The following is an 11,248-nucleotide window of genomic DNA, read 5'->3' on the forward strand; positions in this document are numbered from 1 at the left end:
GTTGTGCTTACTGACCGCGAACCAATTTTATGTGGTACACAGCTTTAAAAAAATCTGTCAAAAATGTTTTGGTACAACTTTGCTAAGCTATAAAGCTGCACTGCTTGATTGATTGTTGGATTATTACGGCTACTGAGGAGCCTCGCAGAGTGATACTACTCTGCTTCAACGTAATATTACCGTATTATGTGTATAAGGACCATAAATGCCACCTGTAAGAGACATGGTGACAAAGAGGATTTCAAACTCCAGGCTGTCAGTCACGCAGTAGAACTTGGAAACAGAGCAGCTGCGAAATCTGTCTTTGTTATTATGCTCAGCATCTTTTAGTTTACATTTTGACTGCACAATTGTGAGCTTTTTGTTATGCACAAAACATTGTTTTGGTTTATTTATGGAGCATCATTAATAAATGCACTGATAATTTAAACAGATGCTTCAGGAGTTTTATCCAAATATTTGTCATTCTAAGTTGTAAAACCAATCACACAAAAGTATCCTTGGCATACATAATACATCCCAGTACACTGTTGGTGCATTCCATGTAGTCAAAGGAGCTTGCAAAGAAAAGCGTCTGGGCTTCTTTAAGTTACTTGAAGACGTTTCACCTCTCATCCGAGAAGCTTCTTCAGTTCTAAGGTCCAGGACTAAGAAGTCCAGACGCTTTTCTTTGCAAGCTCCTTTGACTACGATGACCTGGATGACTGAGAACCTTCACAGACATATTCCATGTAGAATACAATTTGTTAATAATAAATTAAACATTTAATAAATTAAACATTTGATGTAATGTATATCTTGTAAATTATTTGTTTTACACTGTTTTACATGGCATTTTACAAGGCAGAATCAGCTCACTTTAGTGAAAACAATTAGGACAGGAGAAAAAAATTCTTAAGTAATGTCAGGAAGCTGGTACTTTATTTTAAAACTAACTGCTATTTTTTATTTATTTAGAGAATTAAAAGCCAACTCCAGACCACTGCTTGTCCTGATTTGTGAGGGACTGACGAAGAGTTGGTAAGGAGAGGAATCAGAACAGGAGTGCCTCCCCCTGCCCCCAAACACATAATCAGGTAATGTAACTTTGGTAATTTGAGATTAATTCAGGTTTCTTTTGAATTGTTGACACTGTCCTCTCCTCTCTTCTCATTATAGTTTTTGTATGCAGTGCCAGTTCTGCTCTTTTGTCTGTTCAAGCCAAGAAGTACTCTTAAGACATCACCAGCTACAACATAGAAGAGGATTTCATTTGCCCTGTGTTTACAGTGACTGCGTCTGTTCGTTTAGGACACGAGGGGCATTGAAGTCTCACCTCAGCAGATCACACAACAGGGCTAAGAAAAGGCAAGAGATCTCAACATTTTTTTTGTGATTTTTGTGAATTTAATGAAAACTGTTCACAGCATACATTTATTTCACATATTTTAAGGCACTTAAAAAACCATCAGACTGTATCCTGTCCTTTCCAAAAATGTGACTATGTTACCAACAATTTATCAACCCTTACGTCACACACAAGCAGAAAGCACAAAAACTCAAAAGATACAGAGACATTATCAAGTGGTTCAGGTGTAGCAGCAAGTGATAAAGAGGACAATGAGTTTGTAGATTACCAATGTCTTGAACATAAAATAGCTAGACTTTTTCCATGCATGCAAATATTGTTACATGTTTCTAAAAGTGCTTTGCAAGGAATTATTGAGGAAATTAGTGACATTTTAAAATTTTCATTTCAAAGAATCAAAGAGGTGCTTGCTGAACAGAACATTGAGGCAGATGATAATGTAATTAAAAATATAAATGATGCACTTTTCAAAACCAACCCATTAATTATCTCAACAGAACCAAAAGGTGCATTATCTACTGATTACAAGAGAACTATTTATTTCAAGAATAATTTTCATGTAATTGAGCCTAAAGAGTACACCTACAAAGCGAGAACTAGAAATACATTTGTTTATGTCTCAGTAAACCAGGTCTTGGAGAACTTATTGAAAGAGAAAAGTTTCTTTGAAAAGTTAGCATTTGATAAAGAAATTAGTGAAGGTTACAGATCATTTAGAGATGGGCAGTATTTCAAAAACAACAAGCTTTTAGGATTGCAAGATACTTGCATTAGTTTAGCTTTGTATTTTGACGACTTTGAAATATGCAACCCTTTAGGAACATCTCGAAAAATTCATAAAATAACTGCAATAAATAACTGACTCTGGGAAAGTGTCATTTGTTGCTACAAAGCTCTCCTCTTGGTTTATGGAACATTACAGATCATATCAGCTTGACAGCAGCTACAAAGATCTGGAAATACTTGACCCAGAAGATTTGAATGATTACCACCCTTTAGCTGAATACTGCGTAGCTGGACAACTGATGGTGACACCTGTTACGTGCCTCCTGCATTGAAAGTGATGGTATGTATTATTCTTAAATAGTTTTCAGTTGATTACTTTGAATTCGTTAATTATTTAGACTTGCGCCCTTTTTTTTTGGTTTGTCTTCACAGGCACTGTTACTGCGAGTCCACGTCAGTCCAAAACTTATCAGAAAAATCCAACTGTCCACTGTTCCAGAATCTGTGAAGCAGCTTCAAGATAAACTACAAGCAAAGCTTGGACTTGAAGGTGACTTTGCAATACAATATGAAGACCCAGATTTTGGGAACGCACTTTGCAACCTGATGGATATTAATGAGCTACCTGCTGGACAGGCAGTGTTGCACCTCATTTGGGAGGAAAATGCATCAGCCTCGCCACCACAGACTCCATCTGATCACAGCGCTATCTCATCTATTGATACAGCCAGTGTGAGTTCAGCATCTTCTTTCAGCCCATCCTCATCAACCCAGACCTACATGCGTAGCACTTCACAGTGGCCAAATCCATTTCCTATCCCAACCTTTTCCTATGATGTAGCGTTAAAACTTCGCAAGGGCAATGAGGTATATGAGAAAGCAGGGGCAAATTTAAGTGTAACAAGAGACGTCAAGATGGAAATTCTAGACAAGCTGGCACAAGAAATGTTTGCAATCAAAGCCTACCCTGACAAGAATGAAATAACATCTGTTGCACAGGAGCTAGTTTCCAAACATCCCTGCCTCAAAGAGCCTGGCAATGGCACAGGATATGATGGTTGGGCAACAAGCATTAAGTTCAAGCTTGGCAACTACCGTTCCAAGCTAAGTCAAGCTGGATGTAGTGAAGTTGCAGTCAATCGAAAAAGAAGAGGGGAAGAAGATGACAGTGGCTCAAATAGATTTTCCTTAAAGAAACCAAAGCGAGGTGAAGTCAACTTTATCCCTGATGTCCCAGAAAACTACAATGATGAGTCTCTTGAAAATGAAAGATGCATTTTGGAAGATGAAATGAAGAAGAGGGATAAGAACATGGCACTCATCACCCAAAAGATGGACATCACATTCTCTCTCAGGAGGAAAGAAGTTGTGGAGATGCAGCCCTTGGTCAAGGAAATGCAGCTCAGATGGCCAGCTCTCTTCTTGAAAGAACAGGTAAGATAATCTCTTAAATATTTAAAGGAAAACTTCCGTTTTTTTTGTTTGTTTTTTTTCAGTGTGGTCTTATTTCTAGAATGGAAAACATTCATTTATTCACCCAGACAAATTTCAAGGCATTTGGAGTTGTTAGAAAGAAATTTTAATCCCAATGTTACGAGTCAGTCGTTTTGCAGGAGAGAGCTGAGCCACGGTTATGGGGAAAGGATTGACTGAGACAACTAAGAAATGCCTGAATTAAGCCAAAAACCACTCTGGAGGGTCTTTAATCTAAGGAAATAACATTAAAATGTGTTTAAAAGCTCCAAAAAGTTGATTTTTACATGATATAGGACCTTTAAAATTTCTTCTGAACAACTCCAAATGCCTTGAAACTTGTCTGGGTGAGTAAATGAACGTGAGCTCCATTTCTTGTGCCCTTGAGAAGCATCTGTTTGTATCACTCCAATATCTTGTAGAAAAGGTTGAAGGCTACCGTTGAGCTAACAATGCTAATGGTAAAATATAAAAAAATAGTTGGCTCTAAAAATATGAAGCTAATTTTGGTATTACCAACAACTCTACTGAAGTGAAATCTATTTACTTGTCAACTTACTGTGTATAATAACGGATTGCTTTTATTTTGCTCTTCTCTGGGCACCTAAAGCGCTTTACAATTCCACTACTCACTCACTCTCACATTAACACATTGGTGCAGGGAAACCACAGTTGTTGCCACAGCTGCCCTGGGGCAGACTGACAGAAGCGACGCTGCCATATCGCGCCATTGGCCCCTCTGGCCAACACCAGTAAGCGGTAGGGTAAAGGGTCTTGCCCAAGGACACAACGACCAGGACAGAGAGAGCTGGGGGATAGAACCAGCATCCTTCCGGTTACAGATGAGCTTCCCAACCCCCTGAACCACAGTCGCCGCAATGACTTGTCTTCACTGGGCATCTAGAATCTTTTGGTGGTGACCCTTAGCAGGCAACAGCCATGAAACTCACAGAACAGGATTGAGAAAGTCACTTGCGTGTTATGAAAGTATCCAAATTTGACCACAGGATGTTATTCTTACTTCATTCTTACATAACTATAAAATTAATAAAATTTTTGCAATGAATTTAAAATACAATTTATTTATTTTCTGCAATGCATCCTGTAACAATTGAAACCATTATTTTGTCTTATCAACATTTGATTAGGTATTCTATAGACTTACTGTAAAATCTGCCGATCAGATTTTTCTTCCTTTTTTTTTAAATGCGTCAGTTATAATTTGTACCACCACTAAATCCAATCAAGGCCTGACCAATAGATCAACTGAGACTAACTAAATGTTTTGAAATTAAGCTGTTTAACTAAATTTGAAAACAATGTGATTTTTATATAATGTACCTTTTAAAAGTTTTCTTCTATATTTTTTTTTTTTTGTTGCTTTGTAGATTTGTGCGGAATTCTCACGCGTTACCACCAAGGATCTCATGGGGACCTTCATGACTGCCCTCGACACTTACTCACTTCGACTGATTAAGCTGTATCGAATTAGAAAAGCTGCTTTCCGCAATGACATGGATTCCCTGTTGCAGAAGTTTGATGAACAGGTAATATATAAAATGTATTTGTGTCTGGTTTATGAGGAACCTAAAGTTCCCACTGTAACAAAAGATACTTTATTAAATATTTACTAAATTGATGTAAAAATTGTTTTCAAAAAGTGTGTCCTGAATGGGATTATAAGCTAACAAGCAGCGCTGTGTGTTTGGCAGATGGCAGGTCATGACAGACAGTTCAATTCTCATCCCACTCATGGCACTTTGTTATAAATGTTGTAATAAGTGTGCTACATTTGTTGCACATCAAAATTACTTAAAAAAAAAAAAAAAAACCACAAAACCATGAGCAATTATCTGGAATAACTCATTTCAACATCTTATTTCTTAAGGCTGTATTTTTAGCAACAACACTTAATGTGTTTTAAAAACAAAATGGTAGGTTTATAAATGAGACTGAGTCTTATTTGATTTCCTTGTTTTAGGTCTCAAACATAGTCCAGCATCGATGAACCATCAGTTTGGAAGGGTTACTGATATTTGTTCGCGACGACGAGACCAAACTCTTCTTAACATGTCTGGTGAGCATGCAAATCTACTCAATCTTCAGTTTTGGTTTTCAGAGACTTATATGTACTGTTTTTTTTAATTTTGCATAGGATACAGATCCAGTTGAGAGGGCAACCCGAGGTGTTACGGTGGGCATCCTCACTGTTCTGGAGGACTACGTGGGACCCAACTCGCAGTCCACAGTGGTCAACACTGCCATTGTTTTGGAAGAGGACATTATTCTTGATGATCTGCCAGACCTTCCCACTGCCTTTGCCTACCTGTTTGGCCTACTTTATGGGCTCAACATGGAGTTTCCCAAAGAACTCAAGTACACATTTGAAGCTGTGCAACACATTTTTATGGAGTTGACATCTACCTGTTCCCAGAGGGTTAGAAGCTTCAAAACCAAGCTCTTAACCAAAGTCTAACCTATTTGACAACATGTTCAACTCAAATGCAACTTGTGTCAAACAGAATGCAGCAATTTGTTTATTTTATTAATATCCAGTTTTTGGGTTTTGTGGTAAGTTGCTCTGAAAAAGGTTAATTTCTGGCTTTAAGAAAACGGTAAGGTGCAGAAAGTTCTGAATCAATCTCTTCTGTTCTAACTTTACTTAATGTAGCTTGCATGACTGACTGCAGATTTCATGTATAACAAGTTTTTAAAAAATGTTAAAAGTGTTTATTCTAACTTGAACTGTTTTAAACATTTTTCATAATCTGGTTTTAGGTACATTTGTACTAGTTTTATAACAAATGTGGCGCAATACTGAACTTCAGAGGAAATTTGTGTTGATACCATTACTATTAAAAGACAAGTGATGGAAAAATTTGTTTGAAAGTTGTTTGCTGTATGGAAACCAGATAGAAGTTGTTCACATCCTGCCATCTGATGTTTTGAATCTGTTTGTTAGTGACTATATCAAGATAGGTTTAATATTTTGCCAGACAATATCACACCTTTAAGTTGAATGAGTAACATTTGTTACAAAAATTTGACTTTTTTGTGTTTTTGGAAGGACTTTATTTGTGGCTGAATGTTGTCAGTATGTTAAAAATGGCTGATCTCAAAAGTCAACATTGTCAGTGGTGCAGGTGTGTTTGAACACAAAGTTATTTGAAAGTCAACTCTGTAAACATTCATTGGTACAACAGGGAGCACCTCATGGAAACTATAAAAGATACTTTTTCTAAACTTTAGGAAATTGATTGGCAAAACAAACAAAAAAATGTTGTGTAAACTTTAGGAAATACGTTGCCAAAACTAAAACTAATACCTTGTGTGAACTTTAGGAAATACGTTGCCAAAACTAAAACTAATACCTTGTGTGAACTTTACAAAATACGTTGCCAAAACAATAAAATATGAGTTAAGAAAAAGCACAATTATTAATTTTGTAAACACAAAAACATTAGTTGAAGCAACTTTGCTCCTAAACTTGAAATTATAAGTTATCCATCAGAACCTAAAAACATAAATGCAGTGGGTTGCCTTGAGTTTTTAAGTTTTCGCAACGTTTTTTTTTTTTTACAGTGTAATCACGCGGCTTAAAGTCCATGCTCTCTCTTCTGTTGTGTTGGTGTGTGTCGAGCTGTGAGCTGGAAAGCAATAGCCGGCTGTATGTGTGTACAGCAACCGTGTGTGAAAAGTGGTCAATTAAGAGATATTGAAAAGCATGTTTATGCGAACATCATCAGGTCTGCCGTGGTACGTTTATAGTGGGACTTCTGCTCCTGAACCTCACAGCGTCTGCTAATCGGTGCTGTACAAAGTCACTTTCATCTTTTTGCAAGCTGCTCTCTCATCAGAAGTAAATGTAAATGAATATTCCCAGGCATCATTAAATGTTCTATTTTCGTCAGATATTTTTCTTTTCTTACATTTCTCCATTATTGGCCTACCTGTGGTTGGAAGTCTCGATAAGTACACGGCGTTTTGGCAGGTATACCGGCTTCCGCGAGTGTGACGCTTATTTTGAGCGATGAAAAACATTAAAATATATTTATTTTAATATTTCAATATTTCACGGAGCCGCGGCATCCGGAGCCGCAGGTTGTCGACCCCTGGTGTAGGGGATAAATTGTGTAATACCTCTGCTGAGATGTTACTATGGAATCGAGAGGGCACTGCCTTATCTTTCCTTTTTATCCTGTTGATTTCCCACATTTCATCGTTTGCTGCTAAAGTCCAAATTCCAGTGTTGGACACAAGTAAAAGTGGAAAAGTCCTTTTTTTAAAATCCTGTCTTCACTGACAATAAAAGACAGCATATACAGGCCAAAGTTTAGACACATCTTCTCACTGAATGGTTATTCTTTGTTTTCATGACTTCTGTGAGGCGTTAGCGGTGTTTGTTTTTAACATAGTTCATGGTGGACAATAGCTGCTCATATATGTGTGGATCCGAAGATCGACAATCCACAAATTAGCCGTACTGGTAGGCCTCTCTCGTCAGAAGTAAATGCAAATGAAGCTGCCCGGGTATCATTAAATGTTCTATTTTTTATTTATTTTATTTTTCTTTTCTTACATTTCTCCATAATTGGCCTACCTGGGGCTGAAAGTCTGGATAAATGCACGGCGTTTTGGCAGGTATACCGGCTTCCACGAGTGTGACGCTTATTTTGAGCGACGAAAAATAATAAAATATACGTTTATTGTAATATTTCAAGATCACAATAATCCTTCAATTTAGAATTACAAGTTTTAAAAAGAACTAACACAAATAAAACCCACTTCATTTAAATACTTAGTATCTATTTTCTATAGCCACGCTGAGCCGCAGGTTGCCGACCCCTGGTGTAGGGGATAAACTGTGTATTATCTCTGCTGAGGTGTTACTATGGAATCGAGAGGGCACTGCCTTATCTTTCCTTTTTATCCTGTTGATTTCCTACATTTCATCGTTTGCTGCTAAAGTCCAAATTCCAGTGTTGAACACAAGTAAAAGTGGAAAAGTCCTTTTTTTAAAATCCTGTCTTCACTGACAATAAAAGACAGCATATACAGGCCAAAGTTTAGACACATCTTCTCACTGAATGGTTATTCTTTGTTTTCATGACTATTTACATTGTAGATAATGCGTTAATCTTAGCTATATTGCACAGTGCACACGTCATAAGTGACGGTCTGACTACACCTCATGAAACACAACGTCACCTCCCGCCCTTTCACTCTTCAGTTCGGGCGGTTTCGACAGGAAGAAGCATCACTGGTTGTGGGTTTAACCCTGTGGTCTTAGGATTTAAAAAGGCAGCGACACCCATACTGAAGGCAAAACAAAGAAGTCTGATCAGGTTTTTCGGCTGAAGCTATTTCAGCACCACCGTGTGTGTATTTTGCTCCAGTCTTGTGTGAAATCAGCAAAACTCAACTCAGAACGCAAATGGCTGGTTTATATCGTTGTCACTTTGGTGGATTTGGCTGTCTCTCTCGGTTCTACTTTCAAATGCTTCTAATGGTGAGCTGGGTGTGTATTCGCAGTATGTTCATCCGGAATCCTAGTTACAAATAGCCTTTTATCTTTTTCTTCATGTTATTGTGTTCTAGTTTTACATTTTTGATGTTTAAAATGTAAAATCTATGTTTTCTATCGAGATTCATGTAAAATCTATCTCCAACACGATGTTTCCATAAAGTGTAGAGGTCTAAATATGTTATGAATAGATTGTGTACACACTGTAAAATACAATATATTCAGAAATATTTACAAATTGAAAACAAAAAAAATCACTTAACTGTAAACATACTTTATTAACATAAAGAAAATTGATATTTTGAAAATATGTTTTATTATTCTTATTCTCTTCTGGGTTTCATATGATGCTGGATGTTAAAGGTTCACCAAGAATCACCCTAAAGCCATGCTAAAACACACGCAGTAATGACAGATACAGGAAGTAAGAAGATTGTGTCCTGGCTCTGTCTTGGTTTAAAGATTTTTAGAGTAGAAATAGGTTTAGATTACGGAACAGGACCTAAGATATTATGTCAATTCTGTTTGTGTGTGTGTTCCAAAGTAACATCTGACTTTCATCCAGATACGTTTTTCAGGCGGCTAAGGCAATAATGTCTTTTTCTGTACTAAACTGAGTAATTGCATTACAGTTGTTTCATTACCTGCTTTACAAAGGTTCTTCTGCAGTTAACAATTACATGAAGAGCAGATAGAAAAAAAGAAACATACATGCTTATTTTCTTTATGGTGTGGAGACTGTAGCCTTATATTGTTAACTCATAATTATGAAGCGATACTTTTCAGATCATTTTATGTGAAAGTAATGTAATGAGTAGTATAATAAATTACTTTCTCTGGTGAATAATTAAATGAAGTTAATGTATTATGTATGAGAAAAGTAATGTGCAATGCATTACATTTTTTGAATAGTGACCACAACACTGATCATTTCAATACATCTGGCAGAGATATTCAATAAGCACACATCACAGTTCTTTATTTCCTCTCATTGGCTGCTGTAGAAGTGAACATTTGTACTTTGACCTTTAACCTCTCTGCTCTGTGTTGTTTCCTCTTTCAGACCAGAAAACCATCACAGCTGAGTCTGGACAGGATGTCAATCTGACATGTCGAGCTCCAGGCAAGGACAACGCTATCACAGTTGTAGAGTGGAGCAGAGCTGACCTTGGAACAGAATATATCTCTTTGTACCGCGGCAAGAAATTTGTTCCAGATAACCAGCATCCATCTTTTAAGGACCGGGTGGATCTGCAGGACAGACAGATGAAGGATGGAGACTTCTCTGTGATTCTGAAGAATGTGACAATTAATGACACTGGAACATACGAGTGTCGTGTTGAAATAAAAACAAATCGCAGGAAGAGAGCTAATCTGGATGGTGACCCCATCAGCATCATCTACCTTCATGTTGATCCTCCAGGTGAGTAGAGTTGAGTGTGTGTGTGATCAGAGGTGAAGCTGCTTCCTGGTTGTTGATGTTTGTTTGTAAAGATGTTGTTGATGAGACTTTGTAGAAAGCAGCTGGTCTGAGTGATGTGATCAGAGTGCAGTAGATAATGTCTGACAGCAGTTTGAAGAGGAAATGGATTCTGTTCTGTTCTTCACTCATCACCTACCTGACAGCTGACACCTCACACCTGTTTCTCACCTGCAGGTCAGACAGGAGGACACACAGAGGATGGAGGAGGGAAGGAGGCAGGAGGGAAGGAGGCAGGAGGGAAGGAGGCAGGAGGGAAGGAGGATGGAGGGAAGGAGGATGGAGGGAAGGAGGATGGATCTGTTGGACTGACAGGAGGTCATAGAAGAGGACATTTTCCACTGATAGCATCTTTATTATTTATTTGTGTAGTTTGTATTTTGACCAAGTATTTCTGTCCTACTCGTGATAAAGCAACTGACACGCAGCTGGCATGAAATATTGCACTTGACAATTTTTATGTCACAGCAGACAAACCAGAGGATCTTGTATTATCATCCACCGTCGTTACAACAGAGAAATCTAAAGCAACAGTATCAACATGTTTCAGGGTTCCCATTAATTTCAACTATAAATATGGTGGAAACCAAAGGAACCCAAAACCCTTCAAAAAAAATAAGGAAATATGCCATGAAATTTCCTTATTTTTTTATTGTTCAGCTGAAACAAAATTAACGACAGTAGATTTAGCTATTCC

The 11,248-nt window shown here is 37.6% G+C and overlaps 2 protein-coding genes across 2 annotated transcripts in view; both read left to right on the top strand.

Moving 5' to 3' along the window:
- Positions 1–883: 883 nt before the first annotated feature.
- On the top strand, positions 884–5,555 carry LOC148103573 (uncharacterized). Its single transcript, XM_087838141.1, has 6 exons — positions 884–1,076; positions 1,159–1,347; positions 2,271–2,414; positions 2,507–3,508; positions 4,936–5,094; positions 5,529–5,555. The coding sequence occupies exons 3-6, from the start codon at positions 2,412–2,414 to the stop codon at positions 5,553–5,555; spliced, it is 1,191 nt and encodes a 396-aa protein (XP_087694267.1). The 5' UTR covers positions 884–1,076; positions 1,159–1,347; positions 2,271–2,411.
- Positions 5,556–10,337: 4,782 nt separating this feature from the next.
- LOC102799100 (uncharacterized) overlaps positions 10,338–11,248 on the top strand; it is a 62,455-nt gene continuing 61,544 nt past the window's right edge. The window contains exons 1-2 of the mRNA XM_087838142.1: positions 10,338–10,494; positions 10,738–10,853. Of these exons, the coding sequence (XP_087694268.1) occupies positions 10,338–10,494; positions 10,738–10,853 (273 nt within the window). The remainder of the gene's footprint in view (positions 10,495–10,737; positions 10,854–11,248) is intronic.

Source organism: Neolamprologus brichardi, chromosome 3 (genome assembly GCF_056152115.1).
Source record: "Neolamprologus brichardi isolate AB-2024 chromosome 3, ASM5615211v1, whole genome shotgun sequence".
NCBI lineage: Eukaryota > Metazoa > Chordata > Actinopteri > Cichliformes > Cichlidae > Neolamprologus > Neolamprologus brichardi.

Coding starts and splice junctions, on each gene's coding strand:
- LOC148103573 (XM_087838141.1), top strand. Junction 3,509..4,935: donor CTCTCTTCTTGAAAGAACAG/GTAAGATAATCT, acceptor GTTGCTTTGTAG/ATTTGTGCGGAATTCTCACG. Junction 5,095..5,528: donor TGCAGAAGTTTGATGAACAG/GTAATATATAAA, acceptor TCCTTGTTTTAG/GTCTCAAACATAGTCCAGCA.